At 55.7% G+C, this 24,330-nt stretch overlaps 1 protein-coding gene across 6 annotated transcripts in view; it reads right to left on the bottom strand.

Annotated features, from left to right (window-relative positions):
* Positions 1 to 2,213: 2,213 nt before the first annotated feature.
* Arap1 (ArfGAP with RhoGAP domain, ankyrin repeat and PH domain 1) overlaps positions 2,214 to 24,330 on the bottom strand; it is a 64,692-nt gene continuing 42,575 nt past the window's right edge. For 2 of the 6 annotated variants that reach the window (XM_052714014.1, XM_052714013.1), the window contains exons 12-35: positions 23,089 to 23,288; positions 21,404 to 21,489; positions 19,878 to 20,060; positions 18,587 to 18,761; positions 17,318 to 17,452; positions 14,450 to 14,585; positions 14,065 to 14,167; positions 13,147 to 13,342; positions 12,821 to 12,872; positions 12,545 to 12,708; positions 12,233 to 12,445; positions 11,860 to 11,965; positions 11,321 to 11,468; positions 11,135 to 11,221; positions 10,983 to 11,051; positions 10,655 to 10,772; positions 9,310 to 9,423; positions 9,011 to 9,156; positions 8,474 to 8,506; positions 5,776 to 5,858; positions 4,625 to 4,675; positions 4,412 to 4,475; positions 3,018 to 3,167; positions 2,214 to 2,780 (exon numbers count right to left, since the gene is read on the bottom strand). In XM_052714014.1, coding sequence (XP_052569974.1) covers positions 2,763 to 2,780; positions 3,018 to 3,167; positions 4,412 to 4,475; positions 4,625 to 4,675; positions 5,776 to 5,858; positions 8,474 to 8,506; positions 9,011 to 9,156; positions 9,310 to 9,423; positions 10,655 to 10,772; positions 10,983 to 11,051; positions 11,135 to 11,221; positions 11,321 to 11,468; positions 11,860 to 11,965; positions 12,233 to 12,445; positions 12,545 to 12,708; positions 12,821 to 12,872; positions 13,147 to 13,342; positions 14,065 to 14,167; positions 14,450 to 14,585; positions 17,318 to 17,452; positions 18,587 to 18,761; positions 19,878 to 20,060; positions 21,404 to 21,489; positions 23,089 to 23,288 — 2,830 coding nt within the window. In that variant the 3' untranslated portion in view covers positions 2,214 to 2,762. Of the gene's footprint in view, positions 2,781 to 3,017; positions 3,168 to 4,411; positions 4,476 to 4,624; positions 4,676 to 5,775; positions 5,859 to 8,473; positions 8,507 to 9,010; positions 9,157 to 9,309; positions 9,424 to 10,654; positions 10,773 to 10,982; positions 11,052 to 11,134; positions 11,222 to 11,320; positions 11,469 to 11,859; positions 11,966 to 12,232; positions 12,446 to 12,544; positions 12,709 to 12,820; positions 12,873 to 13,146; positions 13,343 to 14,064; positions 14,168 to 14,449; positions 14,586 to 17,317; positions 17,453 to 18,586; positions 18,762 to 19,032; positions 19,849 to 19,877; positions 20,061 to 21,403; positions 21,490 to 23,088; positions 23,289 to 24,330 lie in introns of those variants that run through there. The other 4 variants (XM_052714016.1, XM_052714015.1, XM_052714018.1 and 1 more) reach the window with 3 other exon arrangements.

The following is a 24,330-nucleotide window of genomic DNA, read 5'->3' on the forward strand; positions in this document are numbered from 1 at the left end:
ATAAGTGCTGGTTGACCCTCTCAAACGCTCCTCCTGGATGTCAGGAAGAGGTCTCTGCAGACATATCTGGGAGACTACCAAGGGGTACCACTAGCACTTCACACTCACCTGTTCATTCAAAGCTCCCAGGAACCTGCCAGGAGGGAGCTCCAAAGGACACAGAGAGAACACAGATCGGAGACCTAAGCAACTGCTAGAGCCGTACAGACTCTAACGGGGATGTCTGCTTACACACCCGTGCCTTCCCAACAGAACTGTGGGCAGGCATCCACAAGGGAAGGGCGCCAGAGAAGAAGTTCCATGTCTCCTCCAACCCCAGGGTTCAGAAGGAAGGGAGGCAGGGTCAAGCTCTTCTCTCATCTGCCTCAATCCTGCCTGTGCGCCCAGGGCTCTCTGGAGCCAAGGGTTCCTCTGTCCTTGCTGCATACCGTGCAGAACAGGAGGTTTGAACTGAAGGAGGCAGAATCGAGAAATGCACATACCCAGCCCCGCCCTTCTCTTCTAGCACTCCACCTGCCCTAGGTACCTGTGACCTACTGCAGCCTTCTCTCCTAGGGTTCCCTCCCCTCTTCTCCTCCCCAATATCCAATCCTACCCCCAACCACACTCCCCCAGGAAGCCCTTCCTCCTCCACGCTCCCTCATCCCATAAATCTAGGGTCCTCCCACCCCAAGCAACCCAAAGGAACACATACAGTCCTCCCTTCTGGCATTGGCTCCGGCTTTAGGAACCCCTGCGACAACAGAGCCTCCTGCCCTGGTGCCCCAATCGTGAAGGTGGAGGTTGAAAGTTTCCCGCAGGGATGCGACCTCACTCCAAGGAAAAGCATTCCAGTGTCATACAGTGCTGGCTACCGTCCCCTTCTCAGGGAGCACTCACAAGAAGCAGGAGGAAAGCTGAGGAGGATCAGTGAGAATCTTTCTCTAGATTCAAGATCTCAGAGCAGAGAGCAGAGGGCACGCTCCAGACTTAGAGTAGGCATTCAGTAGGCACTGGGTGAAGGGCTTTCTACCTTCTCCCAGTCCTAGGGGCCGAGGCCAAAGCACTCCTACAGTGCTACCTTACAACACATCACTAGTCCCTGGCCAGAGGCAGGGCTGAGTAGTCCAGCTGGCAGCAGAACAAAGCCAGAGCCAGGACCATCACTTGAGAGGGGTTGGGGGTGTTACACAGACCCTGTTCAAAATGAGCAACTATGAGTGGTCCATGGTTGCCCCCTAGTGGCTGAACGCAGCCCTTCTCGCAAGTCCCCAAACCACGGTAATGACAGTACCAGTCCAGCAGAGGTCACCTCTGGTCTCATTGTCTTCCTGGGCCTCTGGGGTTGGTCAGTAAATCAAATCCAAGGAATTCTAATTCTTGGGCAAGGAAGGCCTCTAGCCCTGCCCTGCCTGGAGGGCATGGTAGAATGGCCTGGAACAGCTAGCTCCCTGAGGACAAAGTGATGGAGACTTTGGGCCAGCTTGTGCAACAGGTCAGTAGAGCTCAAGGATCTTGTGCTGTCTGTCCTGGCAAACACCCTACCCCTTCCTGAGAAATGAGGCCCACAAAGGACCCACGTCCGGGTGTGCAAAGCCTCACAGCATCCAGTTTCCCATTGAGTGGGATCACAAATGTCATGTGGCCCAGGCTCATTCCGCTCTGCTCGGCCCCTTTCAAGGCTAGGGACAGAATTCCAGCAGTTCTGCTCACCAGGCCACTGAGATAGGATATAACAAGGCTCTAGAGAAGGCAGAATGCCTGGCACCTTCCCAGGGAGTCTCCAGTCTATCTCTAAATAGCTGGTTACCTCCTCTGCAGGTAGGCAGTTCCCTTTGAGGGCAACTCCCCATGAGAGACATCTGGAAACATCTGCATGGGGCCCCGGGTGACCTGAAGTCCTCCTCCCTAGTCCACCAAAGCCTCTGTCTGTGAGTTGTAGTCTCATGTCTCCAGCGAGGGCTATGCTGTGTCACCAACATACACATCTAGGCCCCAGCTCAGAAGCTGTAGGGAGGGGGGGCTCAGGCGAGCTGGGGTCTGCCATGTCCTGGATCTGGAGTTCCATAGCCGGGCTGGGCAGTGGTGCAATAGGTGGAGGCCAGGCCAGGGGAGAGGGCACAGCTCAGGAAACATGCAGAGGGCAGAGCTCAGGCTCCAGGCTTCCAACCAACGGTGCCCTTAGCCCAGGTCACCAATCCCCCCACAACAACTGCAGGCCTCACACCACAGGGTAAAATATACAGATATATTTATATTATCAAAAAGTATCCAAAGTGGGGGAGGGGTAGCAGACAGCCACAGCCTGGGCCTCCCGGCAGCGCACACCAGAAGTGAGCTGACAACCCCAGGTCCAGCTTTGAGCTGGTAAAGCTTCCCACCAGCTCCCTCCCAGACTCCCTAGGAGTTCTTTCAGATTACCACCTTTTTGCTGCTCTGGAGCCTATGGGAAGGGAGTGGGCTCCCTCCCAGCGGGGCCCCAAGTCCTCCAGCCTCTCTTGGCAAGCTCCTGCTTTCTGCCCATCTCTCCAACCCCACGACCTCAAGGAGAGCGAGCCTGGGTAAGCAAGCCAGGTCAGGAGCATTGTATGCCTGGAGAGCAGGGAAGGGCCTGTTCCTGCCCAGCCAAGGAGCCTGTGCTGCAATCAGGATGTGGGGTGTGGGTATGGCTTCCCCGTGTGTTCCGTTGGCTCACACCAAGCACACAGAGCACGAGGGTGTCTGAACAGGAAGGCTTCCTAGTGGCAGTTGACGGTGTCCCAGAGCCAGAATGACTCCTATGCTCAGACATGACGGAGGAGCTGTAGGGAGCACAGAAACCCAGATCCTGTGAGTGCTTCGTGACAGTGAAAGGGACCAGGCAGTAACAACAGATGCAGAAAAGTCAGCAGCTGGGGTTCCCAGGGCCAGACAGAGGGCACCCCAGAAACCTAGGGAAGGGACTAGAGGGGCTCTGAGAGAAATTAGTGAAGTGAAGGCAGGCATCCAGCCAGGTTCCCCCCCCCCCAATCTTGCCCACAGGGACCAGAGCCACTTACAGAAAGGGGGTCAGCAGTGAAGGCTGCCACACTCCGGCGCATTTCATTTTCACTGCCACGCAGAGGGATCAGTGATACACTGCCCATCCGGACCTCGGGCACTGCCCGGGACACTCGAGAGGGCTCTGAGGGCCACACCAGGCCGTCATGCTAGGGGACAATCAGAAAGGAGTCTGGGCCACACTTCAGCTTGCAGGCTCAGCTCCAGATCCACCCACCCTTCTCAGAAAAGCCTCCAGCTAGTCTCTAGGCTGCCGCCCTCAGCTTTGATCGAAGGCTGATATGAGAAGCAGCTGTTTGTAGATGACCGTATCCCAGTACAACCCAGCCAGCCAGATTACTCAACAACTCCCATCTCTGGATCCACAAACCTCCCTAAGAATGCAGCATCAAGAAACTCTTCCCCCCAGAAGACACTGTCCTATGCCTCCACTTCCCGGCAACCAAGAACTGCAGAATCCACTGTTCCCATCTAGGCCTTGACTAGCAGGAAGCTCACATTTAAAACAGAACTGCAGGAAAGAACTCAGCCCAGAGCCCTGGTGGTTTTGACTCCCTTCTCCCTCAACAGTCCTGAACTGCTGAACATCTGTTCTAACACATCTGTTTCCCGTCTACACAGCCTCTGGCCTTGCTCTGGATCAGGGGTGGTCACCCAGCCGCTGCAGCATGTCTTCTCCATGGGTGTGGCCCTTCAGGCTCTGTTCCCTGCAGAGGGAGCCAAGGCTTAACCCTCACCTCACTCTAACTCACTTGAAACTCAAGGTCTAGTTCAGCTTCTTGAGTGTGGCCTCAAAGCTCTTACAATCTGCAGCTGACCCATTGCAGGCCAACCTCTGGCACTCTTGGCTTCTCTCCTTGCAAGTGATGAATGTGGCAGTTTGAGTGAGAATGGCCCCCATAGGCTTCTATTAAATGCTTGGTCCCCAGTTGGTGGAACTGTTTGGGAAGGATTAGGAGGTGTGGGCTTGTTGGAGGAGGTATGTCACTGGGGAAGAGGCTTTTAATTTTCAAAAATCTATGCCATTCCCAGTTAGGGCCCGTTCTCTCTCTCTCTCTCTCTCTCTCTCTCTCTCTCTCTCTCTCTCTCTCCCTTCTGCTTGTGCATGAGGTATAAGGTCTCAGCTACTGCTCCAACACCATCCCTCCATGACGATCACGGGCTCTAACCCTGTGGAACTATGAATCCCCTTAAATTATATGCTTTCTTTTATAAGCCTTCCTTTTCTTTTTCACCCCTAGGCCTTTGAATATGCTGTTTCCTCTACCTAGAAGCCACTCCCCTCCAGGTGACTCTCCCTGTGCCCAGAGACCTAATTCCTATGACACCATCTCTCTGCTCCTGTCCCATTCCCCATGGTGGAGCCCCTTGAGGAGGCCCTTGCACCCGGTACCTGTACAGAGAGGAAGGTGGCAAACCACTCCCGGAGTTCCATCTGAGTGTCACAGCAGAGGTACCTGCAGAAGGCACGGGTCAGGTCGCTGCCTTTCAGAGTAAGCATTTTGCCAGTCCCGTCTCCCTACAGGCCATAAAACTGGGCAGAGACGCAAGCCCCAATCCTGCCCACTGCCCCCGGCCCAGGCCTTAGAACGGGGCCCTGGCTCACCATTGCTGCTTCTCATGCTTCTCTGTCTCGTGGACCACAGTGAAGCCCCAGCTGCAGGGAAGAGCCAGGGTGTCACTTGACACTTGCCAAGACTTGTGAGACAGAGCCCGGAAGCCCGGACAGAGCAGAGGCAGTGCCATGGCTTCCCCCAACACAGCACGCTAGGCCACTGCCCCTTTCCCTCCCCACCCCAACCCTGGGCCTGACATGAGGATGCTACGTGTGCCTAGCATGCCGGAGATACTGGGTTCTACCCTCAGCACCGAAACCCACAAGGCCACCCAACCGTGCGGATGCCTGCCCAAGCCCACTCAAGAACCAGAGTCAACCAAACACGGCCACCAGATGAAGAGAAAGTTAGAAAACCAAGTCATGGGACGACAGTGCCTGACAGCCACAGTAGCATGCCCCACTTCTCAACTTACTGAAACCTACTCAGGGTTGGAGAGACTGCTCAATAAGGGTGCTTGTTCTGCAAGATGATGACCTGAGTTCAAATCCCTTGCAATCACATAAAAAGATGGGCATGGCTGTGGGTGTCTATAACCCCAGCACTTGGGGGGGTGGGGAGTGGGCAGAGACAGGCAGGTGGGTCCCAAGAGCACGCTGGCCAGCCAGCCCTCCTGAAACATTGAGACTCGACCTCAAGGGAATGAGACGGAGAGGCAGAGAGTGATGGAGGCGGACACTCCAAGCCCTGCTCTGGCCTCCACATGAGCATGTGTGGGTATACGCACCCAGATGCTCACTGACATACATCATACACAGACACACACACACACACACACTCCCCTCCCCCACCCCCCCCAAAAAACCTCATAAACTCACTCTCAACAATGCTAGCAAGATTCTAGCCCAGACCAGTGATTCTCAAATATGAAAAAGCAGTGTTACCTGGACAGCCGGAGGAGATATTGATCCCTGGGTCCCACCCACAGGAGCCCAAACTCAGGAGGCCCAGGGTGACACCTGATAAAAATCTGTGCTTCTACGGTATGTCCAGGTGATGCTACTGGCCAAGAGGACCCTGACTACAAAACTACTAGCCTACCCCCTAGAAAGCTTGACACCCCACCTCAGCTGGGCCCTCCTATCAGTCCAGAGACTCCCCAGGTCCTAGCCACAGACCGGGCACCTCAGCCCTGGCTTACCAAGTAGGTGGCCGCAGTTTCTTCTTTACACCCAGGTAGACTTTGAGGCTCTTGACAGGCCACTCCTTCTCAGGCCGGTGACTCTGGGGGGACACTTCATCAGTCAGGTGGGCACAGTCAGAAGGGGCTCTTCTGACTGCACACCGCCCTCCCCCGTCCCCAGCACCCAGGCATCCCGGAACAGGGCCCCTCCTCCAGGGAGCTTTCTCACAAAGCCCTCCCTGTTCCCCGGCCAGCCACAGATGCTGCTCTCTGCAGTAGCATCAGACAGTCAACCCTCAGTCCCCAAGGTAGCATTCCAGCTGGCAGGTCCAGAGTAACGATTCCCAGCCCCTGCTGCCCGGCGCACTGGAGAATCAGCTTGTAGCAGGCTTGACTCTGACACCAGCTGTGGGGCCGTCTCCGGATGCCCTCCTCCACAACACGTGGAAGCCGGCCCAGGCCGTGTGAGAGCCTTGGTTGCCCACTAGGGTCTGTATTTGTCTTAGTCACTCTCCCTCCCTGACCATGGAGGCTCCAGGGTTGACCGTGTGAACAAAAGCTTGGGGACCAGCAATCACTAGCATTTCGGCCCCATCAGAAGGCCAATGAGTCAAGCTGAAGCTTACTGGCTGTTCTGTACGATAGGCCAGAGGGAGAAATTCCCAATGGTCTAAGACAGGAAGCAAGAGACCCATATACCAGGGTGGGGAACCAGGTTATTGACACACTTGCCCAACCCCCACCTCTGCGTATATGGGTCTGGGCTTGGGAGGAGCAGGCTGGCTCAAAGACAGAGGGGACAGGAGCAGTGACCCTCAAGGAAGAGGCTGCTTGGAGGGTCAGTGACCTTCCTCCTGTTCTGGGAGCCATTTGCTTAGAGCCCTCCCCTTACCAGGCACCCCTGGGGCCAGCAGGGCCCCCAGGAAGGACAGTAGGGGGGGCAGATGCTTTTACAACTGGGGCTCCACAACTGGGCCATCCCCACCTTGGTCCCCACCACTGCTCCCAGCCGTCCCCAGGCATGGCTCCTCAGCAGGAGAGAGGATGATCTGTCTCAGAGCCAGAGGATCCTTCTGCATCACCTCAGGGATATGGCCAGAGCCCCTGTTGTGACCTAAGGGGCTCTGTAGAGGAGCCCCAACTCCTCTACAGAGAGCGCCTCCCTCGACAATCACAACATCTGGAACACACCTGGCTGCAGGTGTGGGAATCGAGAGTGGAGTGGACAAGGAAGCTACGTCTTTGGGGAAGACGGGGTGTGGGCAGAACACGGGGGGAGGGGGGAAGACCTGCCTGCCCCCAACAGGCAGAGGCAAAGCCCTGAAAAGGTCAGCCTGCACAGGAGGAGGCCCAAGAAGGAATGGGGGATGGAGACAGGAGGCAGGCTGGGAGGACAGAGGCTCCTGCGAGGCCAGTGGGGCAGGAAGAAGGGCCTGGAAGAAGTCAGGCAGGATGGGAAGGGGAAGGAGTCAGGCAGAAGGTGCAGGCCTGTGCTCAGCAGTACAGGCAGCCCAGTCAGGGCAGGAGGCTGACAGCTCCTGCATCTGGAAACACAACCGTCAGGCCTCACTTCCTCAGGACGGTGCTGTGTGATGTATACGTGGACAGTGGGCGGGGTAGGGAGGCAGAAGCGCCATGATTCTCCCTCTGGAGACTACATCCTATAGGAACTGCACTTCCAAGCAGCTCAGGACCCTGGCACCACTGAGGTCCAAGGTCATGGGCAAGGAATAAAATTTATGCCCATGGTTTTTCTGGAATATGCCTTCCTAACTCGATCCAGGATCTTAAACAACACAAGGTCTTGGGATGGGGACTGAGAGGCCACAGAGCCTCCTGCTTGGTATGAGGTTATCCTAATTTCAAATCATCTTTCCTGTGGCCCCATAACCAACTGATGTCAGAGTCACCAGAGGACGTTGCTCCGCCTGATCCTCCATGGCAGCCAGATCTGTCCACACATGCTCAGGAGATGCAAGGAGCTAGAAAGGGCTGGAGATTGTGCTGGAGTCACCTCGGGACCTCAGGCTAGAACACTGTGCTTGGCATCACACCTCCACTGCTCTTCTGCATACCCATCTACACTCTGTGTGCCCTAAGGCAGAGGTGGTACCCACAGGGTACCATGGAAGGTGGATTCTCAGCTGAACCCCAGCCAGGGGCGACCCCCAGGCAGAAGTTACAGGCTGGGCAGCCTCAAGAGGAAAGTGGAGGGTTCTCGTGGGTGACGAAAGAAAGCTGGGGCACTAGCTAGGGAGGCTGGGTAGGCACATCCATCCCTGATAGAGAACGTCTTACGGCCTCTTGTCCCAGTTTGGCACCTCAGGGTCAACAGTGTCAAGGGCATTCAGACAGTCCCAGCACTTTCTCTAAGTTTGGAAGTGGGCAGCTCCGGGAGTAGCGGAGGAGATGAAACAGTCTTAACCCAAACTTGGGTCTCTGTTGCTGGCTCCAAAACTTCTCCGCATACTGCGGAAAATTCTAGCATCACACCAACGAGAGACCCTATCTTGAGGAAAAGGTCTTGGTTTGGGGTTAGGGATGAAGGGTGGAGTTTAGGAGCTGTACTCCAGGGTAAGGGCCAGTGACCACTGGTAAGAGGACAGGGAACCATGCCTGGAAAGAACTGGGAGCCCTGTGTCCCCAAGCTCTACCCGGCTCGCCTGGCCCCAGGTGGTGTAAGGCAAGGCAGCTGGAACATCCCATAGCTACTCACGGTCTCAGGGGCCCCGCTCCACGGCCTTTGGCTCTGTTTGATAGAGGAGCAGGGTTATGGAGGGCACCATCCCAGTCTACAGCCAGGACAGATTATGTCGTGGTGTAAAGGGAAAGGGGAGGGCGGATGGCAGGGCATGTGTGTGCAGAAGATGGGGGTCCCAAGGGGTCTGGTCTAGAACACCCAGCATGTTGGGTAGAGTAGGCCAGGAGGGCCGTGTCCTAGGAAGGGGCAGAGCAAGTACAGGTACAGCTCGGGACTGTTGTCATGGCATGTATTCTTGTGAGAGCTGTGTCAAACCACAGACAACAAGGGAGCATGTGTATGATGTCATGGCAATCACATTCACTCCAAGGCCTCATGGAGCTAGAGGCTTCGAGCAGCTACTCAGGGCCACAGCAGGAAAATACACAGCTATCATCAGCCACTGTGCTGCCAGACCCTCAGATGGGGACCTCTCTCTCGGAGACCGAGAGCAATGTTTGTGTATGAGTGTCTGAGCACACATGGGATACAAGTGTCCATCATAGGGCTTACCCGAACCTCCTTGTAGAGCCGTAGGCAGCTGCTGTTGAGAATGAAGTAGCGATCGTGGAAGCCACCTGAGGGCAGCCCCAGACCCAGGAGGCTTCGGTCCTCACGGAACTTCATCATACCATGCTTGGTGTCACCCACACGGCTGGCTAGGGGAGGACTGGAGTGGGCACGGGCTATACCATCCCCCCCCGCCGCCCAGTACCATCCATCTGAGCTGTCTGCCCTGGGGCCACGCGGTCCTACCCTGCTTCTAGATGGAGGTACCCATCCTCCCTACATCCCCTACGGGCACCACTTACCCAAATACAACAGCATGGCCTCCATGGACTGGTACTTCTTCACCACCAGGTGGCTGTCTATGCCCAGCCCATGCACAATGGGCAGCACCTTCTCCGCAAAGTGTAATGGGCGCTCTGTGGAGAGGCCACACCACTGTCACTGGGTCCACACAGCTTAATGCCACCGAGGGCAAGCACATGGACACACGTCACCTACACTTCTTACCATCGACTAGCATCATGATACACCATAATTATGATCACCCTTTCCATAGGCCAGCCTCTGGCTTGTCACCCACGTGTCCCCAACAAGCGCTGCCCCTGCTCAGACCAAAAGTGTTCCAGTTCCTTCCACCCTCACAGGTCGAATCTGCTGTCCCTCTGCACTGTTCCACACTGTCTGGCTTCTACTTGGATTAAGACCAGGACCTTCCAATGACCTCCAGCATGTACTCTAACTCCCTGTCACAGCTCTCCCAGTCTGCTAGCAAACAGCATCTTCTCAAAGTCCTGTCACCAATCACCCGATGGCCCTGCATCGCCACCAGGCTCCGTGTGGCTGCCCCCACCTCCAATCCCACCCTGTGTTTCCTCATTTCTTGGAAGCTCAGCTCAGTGCTAGAGCTGCCGTGCTTTCTGGGAGCACTTGTCCCGTCTCTACCAAGTAGCCTTTTTACTCTTCCTCACAGCAGGCTCAGGGACTCCAAAGCCATCGGCCCTGCCATAGGCTCCGCAGACAGCCTGGGCCTTTCCTTGAAAGCAGTTAGCTAACACCATGGCAGTTGTCTGTTTCTGGGAGTGATGGTGGTATTAGCATCTCCATCCCTTACTGACCCCTTATATCACAGACTGACCCCTGTGAACACAGGGACCACTGCCCGGCTCCTCAGCCTAGTACCTGCCACTCAACCAAAAGAGCTGATGCATCCGTCAGCAACACTTCCGCCTCTCGTCCCAACACCACTCCCTTCACCATTAAAGGCTTCAATCAGCCCCCTCGCCACCACAGACAGGCTTTCCCATCACAGCCATCTGCTCGTGTGATCACTAACCACCATCTTCTTTACCCCAAGAACAGTACCACCCTACAATCCTGCTGTTGAATTCAGCATCATCCTCCTACAAGCAACACCGTCCTGACACGTGGGAAAGCGTCATCATGACTGGCACCACCTACCCCTCCTCTGTCCACTTCAGCCCTATCACAACCATCACCTGGACCTGCGACTTGCCTGTCATCACCAGCACGGAGGCCACCATTTTCACTAGTGTGTCAGCAAAAAAGTGTCACGCAAAACCTCTGGCTCCCAAACCGTAGGGGGCAGGAGCAGTGAGGCTGGGCTGAAGGCCATCCATGGCCACTCACCTGCCTCCTCCTTCTCGTTGACCTCAAAGCAAGTCCAGTAGTCCTTTTCCCTGATGCTCACATTGCGGCGGTCTAGGATCTCCAGGGCAAGCTCCTCTGCTGTCATGGATGCCGGGATCTGCAGAGACCCAGGAGAAGATCAGCCAGCCCCAAATGTGCCACCAGCTTCTGTTGGGCCACACTCTCCTGTGGTTCAGGCCCCAAACCCACTCCTCCTTGGGTCCGCTGAGCCCCGAGATGCAAAGAGGAGTGTCTTTGGGGATTCTCATACATTTCAAAGTGGCCATCTGTGCCTGGCCCTGGCCCAGCCCGGCTCAACAGCCCCCACCTTGACATGCTGTTCAGTCTCCACCTTCTTCTCCTCCAGGTACACGGTGCAGATGAAGTCACCGGCATGCTGCAGGAGAGACGGGGCTCAGCTAGAGGTCCGGGGAGCAGTGCTAGCAGCCAGCACAAGCCTACCCAAACCCTGGCGGGCACCTGGGTCCCACTGGCAGTGCCAGCCACACGCATCTTCACAATGGCAGTGACTTCCTCCCTCTGCTTCCTCAGCTCCTCCTCGTCCACCTGGGAAGGGCCGGCTGGTCAATGCCATCTGAGAGGCTCAGCCTTGCCCACCCCTCCCCTCATTGCCTTCCCTAGGCCCCAATCCCGGCTGGGACGTACACTAAACACCACCACGTAGTGATTGATGAGATCTTCCACCACCTTGCCGGCCTTGTAGTCCTGCCCATCTGTCTGGAAGAGCGTGGGCCCGAACACAATAGCCAGGTTGTGTGTGTTCATTTGGTTTGTGTCTGAGAAGCACTGTACACTGGAATGAGAACAGAGGAGCCTGGCCCAGAGCTTCCCCACCCACCTTCCCAATTCCCATCAGGACCAAGACTGGCCAAGGGACCGAGGTCAAAGAAGACAGCGTGGACCCTAATTAAGGAGTGAAAGAGGGATGCATCTCAGGTCCTGGCAAGGTACAGGGCTGGGAAGCAAGGGCATTTGGCCTCAGTCACCTGGCCCCAAACGGACAAATATTCCATCCCCTCTATCCTGCAGGAAATAAGCTGAGATACAATGTCCAAGATCAGGGCAGTCATTGGTTGGTCCCCAGGCCCACCTGCTTGCCCACCTGCGGGCAGTCAGCCAGGCTGGGAGTAAAAGAATCTTCTCCACCCATCCACCCAGAGCCTCACGTCGGCATGGCCCCTCACCAGTACAGATGGCTGATAAGGGCCTTCACGGTGGCCCGGTTGACAGGGGGCAGATGCACCAAGAGCTCTCGGTACCTGGAGATCTTTTCCTCCTCATCCTCCATCTCTGGGTGGGGGGAGACGGACTGGGTTAGAAACTGGTCGCCAATGCTCCTTCCGGCAGCTTTGCTTCTCATGATGGAGATAGCATTCCCAGCACCCGGCAGGGCCAGGGACTCCACCATCCACCTCCAAGCCACCCCGTCTCTGTAGAGCCTGACTAGAGGACTGAGAAGCAGAGTAGGCAGAGGAGCCGGGACAAGCCTTGTCCAGAGTAGGATGGGGACATCCTGAGGTAGGGTGGACGAGGCTGGATACAGGCAGCAGGACTCACCAGAGGCCTCCAGCCAGGCCAGGCGCTGCGCACGCGTGAAGAGCCCATCAGGCAGGTCCCTCAGGAAGCGTTTGAGTGCAGAGGAGACGTCATCCACATGCTGTTCTCCCTCTTTGAGGTGTACAGAGCGCGCATCCTGCCGCAGGCTCTCCAGCAGTCTCTGGGTCTTAGAGGTCTGACCACACTTTCGATAGATACCCTCCGAGGTCAAGCCTGGAGAGGGAGTCACGCCGCTCTTTTTAGAGGGATCCTGGGTACCGGGGGCTGGGGATCACCACAGAAGGGGAGTGGCTGGACCTCGGGGTTGCTCACCACACTGTGTAATGTAGTCCACACAGCGGTACACAATCACTGGGATGTCTGAGTCCCCAAGCTGTTGCTCTGAGAGTGTGTCTCCCAAGCTGGCTGCGGCTTTCTGGATGGCCCCTAGCCAACCCATGAAGTCCAGTCGCCGCTCGCCCTGGATGTACAGCGTCCTGGACCAGAGATAAGTCATTCTCCCATCTGTCTGTCCCTGTATCCCACCTCTCCCTAGGCTGTTGGACTGCCCTCAGGCTTCCCAGGCTCCTCGGGGGAGCTAAAGCTCACCTCCTCCGCTCTACCAGCACCAGAACTTGGTTCTCGTTGTCTCCTTGGATGGCTGTAGAGAGGCCAGTCAGGGTGAGGCCCAGGCTCTGTTTATGATCCCCAAACTATTCCCTCATGAAGCCCTCTGAGACCACACCCTTGGGTTCCACCCACCAACCTAAAGGGTTACTGAGATGAACTCCAAGGAGAATAGAGGATATGGGAGGGCAGGCTGGGTCAACTGACCTCAGGCCAGAAAAGAATTGAGATTTCCAGATAAGGGCGGAGGGTGGGGGGGTTGCGACAAGGAGCCCTAGAGATTGGGGAACCAGGCAGGGTACACGTACAAAGCTCCTGCAGTCTCCGGAGTTGCAGAGGCTCTTCCCAGGGCCCCTCTGGGAAGACAGCCCGGAGCTCAGAGCCAGCCAAGGCGAACCAGCCTTCCTGGGCCTGCTGGAGGCTCAGGCCAGCTTTGTAGGGTAGGCGCCCAAGCCGCTCAAAGTCCCGGGCTAGCAGGTCCTCAGCCAGGGGAGGCACGAATGCCTAGTTGGGGCAATAGTGGGGAGAGACAATGTAAACACAGCATAGCCTTCTGGAGACACCCAAGCTCCCTGGCCTGTGGGTAAGGGTTCTTTCCCATCTAGCCACTTCCTTTCCTCTTCCCCAAGGCAGAACCTAGCACAATGACAGAACTGGTATCACGTCCTGCTTTGTACCCATTTTGATGTGTCCTTCTCTTGGGATGTCCCTTCTCTGGGTTCCAACAGTGCTCACATACTTGGCCGTCTGCTACATCATTGGATATGCTACTGTGCCTGAACTCTGTCTGCCCCACACTTAGAAACAACAGAAGACCCAAGACTGGTACACCTGGGTCCTCAGGACTCTGGGCACGGATCCTCAGAAGGCGTAGAGAGCTCAGCAAGTGAGCTAGGAGGGATGAAGAGCCCCAGGCTCTCAAGGCACAAGAGGGCACTTGGCTCTCGTCTCTAAGGCGGCTCTCTCCTCTGTAGCCTCCTTGCCTTTCTCGGTAGTCTGAATACACACCTGCAAGGCTAAGAAACTCACTTTCCTGGAGTCAGCACTGTCCACACTATAATGGCCTAAAACTTGCCCCTCACAGGGTACCACAAGGCTGCAATCTATGTTTCCCTTGTCCTGAGTCTGCTACACCCCCACCCAGCTCCTGCTCTATCAGCTCACGGGGTTCAGTCAGCAGTCCCACTCTGCCCCTGTTGTATACCTGCCCGCTAACCCAGGCCCACCTTGGCAATGCACTTGACCCACTCGTGAGCCAGCTCTGCATTCTCCAGCCCAAACAGGTACAGCCGTTCTCCCTCTGTGTACACCTCAAAGGTGTGCTCAAAGCTGCAAATACACAAACCAGGATTCACCCATCCAGCCCAGCCCTGGCCCCGTTAACTACCACTCTCTACCACCTGCCCTTGTCAGAACCCTTCCCCTGACCCCCAGGAGGTGGACAAACAGCCTTGGGCTGCAGCCTCGTGAGGTAAGGTCAGTGTTTTACAGTCCTTTGTGTGTGGACCTGAGAAGGTCCGGTCCTTCTCTAGGCCTATGGCCCTGTCTCCCCAATCAGAAGTTGAACTTGATAGGCACTAGTAGTTTGTGGTTATGGCCAGGGATGCTCACCCGTGGGTGTCCAGAGGGGAAACTGCCAGGCACACAATCTCGCTGGCCCGAATCTCCCCATTGGGTGTCACTGCCCGTTCATTCTCGTAGTAACTCAGGACCCCATCACTAAGGACACACCAGCGCCGGCTGAACTCTGGGGAGAAGTTTGGCAGAGGAACCATGAAGAAGCCTCCAGGTTTGCTGAAAAGCACCCTGCTTTTTTCCTGGGTCCCTGCGACCTCCTGACCTATAGGCTCTTCATTCTGACTCACTCATCCCAGAATTCCTCCAGCTGCAGCCCTCCGCGCCTAGTCCCCCTCTCTCCCTGTTAACCTCTCCGTGAACTTTTAGCCTCTATCTTAGAGGCCAAGAGTGCTGGAGTCCTGATCTTACTTCTGTTTAGATGTTAGATCCCATGCTGTCCCCAATTTTTAGGGCAACCTGTGTCCCTCAGCCTGGGTCTGCCCTCTCTCTGGCTCTTTGATCACTCTGACCTTCTGCCCACCCTGCTCCCTCCACCTGTAGTTCCAATGGCATAGGAAGTCCTGGGGGCCCACCCCATGCCCACTCTTCTTTGCCAGATGCATACCTCATTCTATAGTCTGTCTCCTCCTACAATGGCTCTGAGGATGCACAAGATCCCCAAAGGGGACAGAAATGGGAATCTGGACCATGAGAGGTAAGAGAAAGAACAGAACACCCAAACCAGGCCGGCGTCCACAGCTTTCCGCACTAGCTTCAGAGTGGCTCAGAGCTTCCTGGCGCCCAAGGTGAAAAGGATGACGCAGGGGAGTTACATAAATGATGGGGGTTACATCAATGACATTATCAGGCAGAGGGAACTGGACCAGGAGCTGCTCGGGATTACAATGTCTGGGAATCAGAGGGCTTTATCTGGGGTACTCCAAGAAGGGGTGCTGAGAGAGGCTGTAAGAAATGGCCTCTCGGGGCTGGAGAGATGGCTCAGTGGTTAAGAGCACCGACTGCTCTTCCAGAGGTCCTGAGTTCAATTCCTAGCAACCACATGGTGGCTCACAACCACTTGTAATGAGATCTGGCGCCCTCTTCTGGCCTGCAGGGACACATGCAGGCAGAATACTGTATACATAATAAATAAATAAATCTAAAAAAAAAAAAAAAAAAAAGAAAGAAAGAAATGGCCTCGCCTCTCCCCCAGCAGGCTGTTCCTCATCCTGTCTGTGTGACTTGACACCTGACACCTGCCTTCTGAGGGCAATGTGCCTCCAAGCCTGTCCCCAAGGATATGCTCTCCAACTGTGGTCTCCCTCATTCTCCAGATGTACGTCAAGTTCCCACTGGGTACCAGCACTCCGTGGGTGCTCAGGCTACAATAGGTACCATGTACACAAATGTACACAATAGTGGACAACTGAGCCAGGTGTGGTGGCATTGTCTGTAATTTCAGCTACATGGAAGGCTGAGACAAGATGGCAGCTTGAGCCCAGGAGTTCAAGGTCCAGGCTCTGGGGAGCGCAGAGACTTGTCTTAGAAAGAAGGAGAGAAGCTGGACAATAGTGGCGCACGCCTTTAATCCTAGCACTTGAGAGGCAGAACCAGATGGATCTCTGTGAAGTTCGAGGCCAGCCTTGTCTACAGAGCGAGATCCAGGACAGGCACGAAAACTACACAGAGAAACCCTGTCTTAAAAAAAAAAAAAAAAAAAAAAGACTAAAAATCAGATGGAACAGTAAGAAGAAAAAAATAGGATTGAGGGTGACAGGCAGCACAGTATAAAGTGGCTGGAGATGACATGATATCCCTGTAGACATGACATTTTAAGGGATATTTGAAGAAAGCATTTGGGGCAAACAGATCAGCAAATGCAGGTTCCTGGTGGGTGTGAATCTGGCATGTGTGACAAAGCAAGGAAGTCACAGGGCTGGGGCAGAATCTGGGGAGGGGTGTCTGTGCTATAAGAGGGTGGGCAGCTGTCAGTAGCTCTTGGCTAATGTGTAAGGACTGGAGGTTGTACTTGGAGACAGGGAACAAATGGAAGGCAGCTGAGACCTGCGAGGGATGGCACTCAAGTCCAAGTCCCCCAACTGCCTTCCATCCACATCTGGAATATGCCAGACGCCCAGCCCATGACCACACCCAACGGGGCTCCAGACAGACTTCAGGCTTGGGGAAACTCTGCAGTGCCATACCCAACTCCCACCCCAACCAGCCTGCTTCTCAAGCACCTACTGTACACAAGAGGCCACATCCAGGAGACTTTCCAGGTGGCTCTGCCAGAGTGTTGTAGAATATTATTTTAAGATGTGTTACATTTGTTTATGCTGTGGAACATTTGTTTTAATGATGCAAAGATGTGTTGCATCCTTTTATGTTGCATTTGTTTAACTCTATGGAGCTGTGTTACTGTGCCTGTCTAAAACACCTGATTGGTATAATAAAGAGCTGAATGGTCAATAGCAAGGCAGGAAAAAAGGTAGGCAGGGCTGGCAGGTGGAGAGAATAAATAGAAGGAGAAATCTGGGATCGAGGAGATCAAGAATCAAGAGAAAGAGGAGGACTTCAGGGCCAGTCATCCAACTACACAGCAAGCCACAGAGTAAGAAGTAAAGAAAGTTATACAGAAATAGAGAAAGGTAAAAGCCCAGAGGCAAAAGATAGATGGGATAATTTAAGAAAAGCTAGCTAGAAATAATCCAAGCTATAGCCAGGCATTTATAAGTAATAATGAGACTCTGTGTGTTTATTTGGGAGCTGGATGGTGGACCCCCAAAAAGAGTAAAGGAGAAAACAACAACTACACCAGAGTCCCCTTGCACCCTCGGGTCCACCAGCAGAGCCAGCCCCAGTTTCTGGGCCTGCAGCCAGGCTCACACACCATGGGCCTGGATGGGTATGTGCAGCACTCACCTTCCCGGGCCCGGCGGTCCTGTAGAGGCTTGCCGGCAGAAGCAGTTTTGTACAGGAAGCCACTGTGGCTCACAGTTGGCAGGATAACGGAGTAGTGCTTTTCCAAGGGCTTCACTGAGTCCAGCCGAGGGACCTCTGTGGAGTGGAAGAAAGAATGGTGGTAGTCATGCTGGGTGTCCAGGAGGTGATCTCTGAGGCAAGGTACCTAGGCTCACGTTCTGGTCACAGCGCTGCCTCCCTAGCTCCCTACCAGCACCCTCAGGCTCCTACTGCCACCTCCAAGGTTTTGAAAAGCCACATCTCCACCTCTGCCCACAAGTGGGACTGTCACTCCATTCCCAGGGCTCCGCTCTAGTCCTTCCCATCTCAGGAAACCTCACTGACTCCCAAGCCCACCCCACACTCCCTGTTGGAGACACAGAGCCAAGCATACTGGAATGAGGGGAGCTCTGGGCCAACTCAATAACATTCCCTAGAGAGAGGTTTGTCCCAGACAGCACAAGGGCCAGGGAAGTAGCCCGGCTCCAGTGGTCAGCACGGAGGGTCCTGCTCCTTAGCCCAATCCAGCTGGGTGGTCTCTCGCATCTCCATAGACACCTGGGCTCTCTCCAGCCCAGCATGCCCCACCCACCGGTGGCCCAAAGCCCAGAGCCCCAGCCACTGAGCCCCACCCTCGGCCTTAGGATGTTGCCTCAAGAGACCAGGTCTGGGCCATAACCAACGCCATTCACCCTAGCAACCCCCTCTTCACCCCCCTCCCAAGAATGGGAGCCAAATGGGACCCAACCCAGGTCTGTGATGAAACTCCACCCAGACTGAGTAGACAGACGACAGACAAGGCTGCTGTGTAGGTCACACACACACATGGCAACACCCTCCTCCACGGCAACACAGACCCACATACACAAACCCCAAAGCCTTAACACTCCCAGCGTGAGGAAAAAGAACCTAGGCAGCTCTAAGGGTCATCCCGGAACAGACACTCCTACGGACCCACATTGTAAGTCAGGACAGAGCACACAGATAAATCGTCCCAGACACACAGACACAAAAGGACACACACAGAAAGCGTAAGTGTCCACTGACCCATAAACCCCAAACACGCCCCAAACACGCCGCCCGAGGGACCACCAAGGAGCTTCAATCACAGCTTGGGAGTGGCCTGCAAATCTAGGTTCTCAGCTGGACCACGGTTTCTGCTGGCACCCCTGTAAACTCCTCTAAAACGCCAGACCCTGCCAGCAGAGGACAGGGTCACTGGCCACTCACCTGTGCTCTGGTTATTCCGTAGAAACTCCATCTGCAGCGTCTGTCCAGCCTGCTCAGCGAGAGCCAGGGGTGTGGGAGCTGAGGGGTCCCCTGAGAAGCAGCTGACCCCAGCCCCACAGCCCAGGAGTGCCTGGGTCTCAGCCAGGTCCGTGGTAGTCACTGCAGCACAGAGGGCCTAGAGGAGAGGGAGGGTCAATTCAAGGGGGGGGGGAGAGTTGGGGGGGGGTAGGGATGGGAGCATGCAAGAAGGGAGGAGGGAAGAGGAAGGAGTCACCCAAATCTGGGTGGACCATCCTCAGATTGAAAGAGACCAGGGCTTGGGGAAGCCAGGAGAGAAGAAAAAAAAAAAAGGCATGCGCGTCAGAAAAAGAAGAGGAGAAGGCAAGCCAGGGAGGCTGGGCAGAGGCTACCCAGCTGAGGCTGGGGTCCTAGCCACAGGGCCTCACCCTGTGGGTCCTGGGGCACAGCTGCTGGTCAGGCTGCAAGGAGCCCCTGGAGGATCTCAGGCTCCCTCTGCCTTGCAGCGGGGGCAGAGGGCGGGGCTAAGGGTTGTAGCTAATTCCTCCCACATTTGAATTCCTCACTGCCTGCCCAGCCCTCCCGACCAATGAGAGCCACCACCCTTCTGGCTTGTAGGCCAGACTGGGCTGGGCTGAACTGAGGGCTGGACGCCTAGGTCCTAGGGAGGTGGAGGCCTAGCTTCCACAGAGCTCTGGGAGCTAGACTCAGCCTGCCTGGATAGGGCTGCTTGGAGGAAGAGCTGAAGGCCACCCATAGGTCACAAATGCCACCCTGCTGCCTCCAAGAGAGCTATCTCCCACCCAGATCAGGGTCCAAGACTTGGTTCCCGATCTTCTGGGGTCTGGGGCCTATATGGGGCCTCATCTAGAATGGGGTGTGGATGGGGTGGGTCGGAGCAGTCCAGCTGTTTTTCATGAGCCTGACAGGAAATAGCATCCCCATCAAGTTCACTCCTTTTGGCAGGATTCTGAAGGAACAGGACAGGGTGCGGGAGACAGAGGAATCAGGAGGAGGCAGCCAGATGCTGAAGACATGGCCCTGGACCAAGAACCAAGCCTGACTCCTCCCCGCATTGTCCTGGCTTTCCTTATGCAGGCCCTGCTGCCCTCTGGGCCTCAGTTTCCCCATATGTTCACAGCCCTCTAAGCTGACGGAAGAGATGGGTTGAGACAGAGGAACGGGGGACAAAGGACGGAAGGGATAGGTTCAAGGGTCCCTGACAGTGCAGGGTCATGAAGGCTCAAGAATCCCAGGGGCTTGATGTGCTGACCTTGTCCAGCTCCTCTTGGTTGCCAAAGAGTGGGTGGTAGCGGCGGTACTTGCCCTCTCTGTACTTGGCCTCCAGGTGGTATCGCCTGGCACCAGGGCTGCTGCTGGGCTGCAGGGCCTCACTAGGGGGCACGTTGGCGGCCCAGAAGTGGTTCCCAGGGCCATTGCCCAGCTGTAAGAAGAGCTGTGGGTGTGGGCAAGAGGGGAGAGGGGCAGCTGACGCTAAGAGGTCCTGAGAGGATCAGACCACACACCCGTTTTCCCCGAGGGGGACGGGAGGATTGGAGCAGCGAGGTCTGCTGGTGGCCATTGGTACTCTTGCTCGAGACCCTGGGCTCTCAGCCCAGAGAGTCTCAGACAGTCTGATAGGTGAATGAATGAGGCCTGGTCTCTGGGGGCCTCATTGTTGTCTCGCCCAGCCCCACATCTGGAACTCTGCATTCCTGAGGCTGTCTCAGTGAGGGGTGGTGTCTAACCTGTCAGCCAATAGGGTAGGTGGGGACTTTGGGTCTATCTGGATGAGAGGAGGTGGCGGTTTCCAGGAGGTGAAGGAGGGCATCATTAGGGCCAGGGTCATTTCCCCCTTCTGTTCCACATTCACCCTATCACAGGCATTGCTGGGCTCCCCAGCCCACTTGTTCAGAGTGCTGGAGTCACAGTAGTGGAAAAAGCAAAAACACCCCCTGCCTCGATGGACCTGCTCGGGCTTTTTTTTTTTCTCCCTGGGCCTCAGTGTATTCATCTGTATCCTGGGTATTCTAATCCTAACTCAGGATTATTCTGAAAGACAATTCATTAACAAAAGCAACATTCTCTGTATTGGTATGCCAAACTCATAGTGTGGGCATATGAAATGGATATGCTATAAAGTCCCCAACTTAGCAGTAAGGCCCTGGGGGGCAGATTCCTAGGTCTAGCCTCCTGCCTCAAGTTCCCCATAACAACTATTACATACACAGGCACCGGAGAAGTTTAAATGCATAGGCATAAATATATGTACACATGTGAGCCTCAAATCATGCATCATATACACACTGTGCACAGAATTCGGGTGCAGTGAAAGCTCTGAGGAGCTGAGGGGGGTGTGTGCACAGTGGAGAAGAGCCCAGCTCAGCTAGGGCATGGGGTGGAAAGAAGCAGGCTGGGTGGTCAATGTGCAGTAGTTGGGTAACCTTAGGCACATAACAGCCCAATCCTGGGCTTCAGTTTCCACATCAGGACAACAGCTGAACTATATCAGGGGTCGGCAATTCTCTAAAAGGTCAAATAATAAGTAGTTTAGGGTTTATGGAACACATACAATCTCTGTCAAATCTTTTTTTTACAACCCTTTAAAACTGTAAAAACATTCTTAGTACACTAGCCAATTTGCTGATTTTGCCAAAAATAGGCTTTTCCAAAATCCCCACCCACTACATTATCCAGAGGTCCCCTCGCTCCAAAGTTCTGAGGTCAGTGAGATGGGGGATGCAGGGCAGCAGTTGAGAGGGGAACCCCAAGCGAAGGTGACAAGCAGGGCATGCCCACCTGGATGAGTGTTTCTGTCCACACCTTCCTGTCCATCTTCAGGCTCCGCACCTTGGACACTCCAGCCCCCAGGCCACGGTGCTCCCCTGCGATGAGGACCAGACACAGTCCCTTGGGTGCAACCCTTCCCGTGAGCACTCAACCATCTCCAGTGCTCCTCAGGCAGGCCTAGAGCTAGTTTGCAACTCCATTTTGGCATGGCTCCAGAATCAGGTCACATACCCATTGCTCACACCTTACCAGGGCTCCCTCCAGTCACAGTGGACCCTCCAGGCCACTTTCCCTACCAACTGAGTGCTTTGAAGTGCAAATCCCTTTTCCATACCACCAGCTGTTCTAGCAGTAGATATAAAAACCTATCTGCCCCCCTGCCATCCCTAACTTTCTGCCTCAATTCTTTTCCCCCATCTCCCCACACGGCCATGCCTTCCGGTCATTCAGGTCTCAGCTGACATGTCACCTCCTCAGAGATGTCCCAAACAATGGCACCTTCTCTTCCCACTTCTTGCAATTCCAATACTTCTATTGGCTCCTGTGTTTTCCGCCCCTCCCATCGCAATGCAGCTGCATATGAACAGGATCCCGATCTGGCTTTCGGTTTCTGTCCTCAGTGCCCAGAACAAAACCCGGTACACAATAAGCACTTGATATGTGTCAGCAGAATGAAAGGAAAGCCTAAGGTGGGAGCTAGAGAAATGAAGCTTGTCAGGTACAGGTTCCAGGAGGGACCCAGGACAGGGGAAGTGAGCGAGAGACATTAGAAATACCCGTCACTGCTTGGCTCAAGCCCTGGCCCTGCCTCCATGCACCATCTTCCATACAGAACCACGTCCACATAGTCAGCCTGGATCAGCTCCACGAACGGATGCTTTCCTTACATGATCACCAGCGAAGCTGCCTCTTCTCTGCACACGGACCTCAGGGCCCCAGGGCCTGACATCTGTCCTAAAGTCCCACAGGCCTAGGGTTCTTCCCGAGTTCACTGACTCACCCAGATCTGTCCTTCCTCCTGAATTCCCACATCAAAGTCCACCTCACCGCTGCAGCCATGCAAAACCAGCACCTGGGTACTGTCAGCTCTCAGGATAAGCCAATGCCCAGTGTACAGCAAGCAGTCAGCAGATGAATACACCTTGGGCCCCACCTTCTTCCATTCCCACCCTCCTCAGACGTGTGTCATGGAGACCTTCATATGTAACTTTCAAACCACCCTAGAAGGCCCTTGGCTCTTCCTCTCCTGCTGCTGGATGGTGCAGCAGCCCCCCCTCAGGTCTCCAATCTCAGCTTCTGCCTATGAGCCAGAGTCTGGCCCACAGAGCTGACCAAGCCCCTGGGCCCCTTGCCTTACATCCCCTCTGGACAAAACACTGGCTCCTCTCTCAGCATGAAGAGCCCTTGGTGGGCCCGGCCTCCTGCATGCTTCTGATATGACAGGGACACCAGATTCCAACAGCCTGGGCTCCGATCTAAGATCACTTACTTGCCAGGCTACTTACTTGTAGCCCTGAAAAAAAAAAAACTCCCCCCCCACTCCACTTTGTCTGTCCCCATCCCCGAGGGGAGAGTATAACCATGAACTAAGGACAAAGAATGGTGCTGGAGCAGTGTTAGGAATAAGGGCTCCAGGACCGGCCGAATAGGCCGCCTGCGGTCCAGTGGCCAGCCTGCTGTGCACACACACCCACCTGCACAGCTCTTGCAGATGACAACGCAGAGATTGATGGAGGCCCAGTCGGGCTGGGAAGCCCCACAGTCCGCACAGAACCTGTTGGGGGCAGCAGCCCAGATGCGCTCGGCCACCTCTGAGGTAGACAGGGCCTCTGCGATGGCTCCCTGCATGGCCTCCAGCCACTGCTCCTTCTCTGACTCTGAATCAGCTGAGAAGCTGGGGACACAGAAGTAGGAGAACTGGTGGGAAAGGGCCTGGAGGGACTGCAGGGTCGGTGTGAGGGAGGTGTGGCTTGGAGAGCTCTGGGTCAGGAAAGAGATCATCTTGGGACTGTTGGGAAAGCCAGTATGAACAAAGGAACCACAAGAAACAGGAGCAAAAGGGGGAATCAGGAAGAGGAGACAGAAAAGAAGGGCTAAGCCAGGGGATGAAGTGGTAGATGTTTAGGACAGAGAGGGCAGGACAGCACACAGGCAGAGGACAGAGAGGGCAGGACGGCACACAGGCAGAGGACAGGGAGGGCAGGACGGCACACAGGCAGAACACAGGGAGGGCAGGACGGCACACAGGCAGAGGACAGGGAGGGCAGGACGGCACACAGGCAGAGGACGGGGAGGGCAGGACGGCACACAGGCAGAGGACGGGGAGGGCAGGACGGCACACAGGCAGAGGACAGGGAGGGCAGGACGGCACACAGGCAGAGGACAGAGAGGGCAGGACGGCACACAGGCAGAGGACAGGGAGGGCAGGACGGCACACAGGCAGAGGACGGGGAGGGCAGGACGGCACACAGGCAGAGGACAGGGAGGGCAGGACGGCACACAGGCAGAGGACAGGGAGGGCAGGACGGCACACAGGCAGAGGACAGGGAGGGCAGGACGGCACACAGGCAGAGGACAGGGAGGGCAGGACGGCACACAGGCAGAGGACAGGGAGGGCAGGACGGCACACAGGCAGAGGACAGGGAGGGCAGGACGGCACACAGGCAGAGGACGGGGAGGGCAGGACGGCACACAGGCAGAGGACGGGGAGGGCAGGACGGCACACAGGCAGAGGACGGGGAGGGCAGGACGGCACACAGGCAGAGGATGGGGAGGGCAGGACGGCACACAGGCAGAGGACAGGGAGGGCAGGACGGCACACAGGCAGAGGACGGGGAGGGCAGGACGGCACACAGGCAGAACACAGGGAGGGCAGGACGGCACACAGACAGAGGACGGGGCCAGACCGGCAGAGAAGACAATGAGGGATAGACTGG

The sequence above is a fragment of the Peromyscus californicus genome, unplaced genomic scaffold, assembly GCF_007827085.1.
Source record: "Peromyscus californicus insignis strain IS unplaced genomic scaffold, ASM782708v3 Scaffold_4__1_contigs__length_199733344, whole genome shotgun sequence".
Classification (NCBI taxonomy): domain Eukaryota; kingdom Metazoa; phylum Chordata; class Mammalia; order Rodentia; family Cricetidae; genus Peromyscus; species Peromyscus californicus.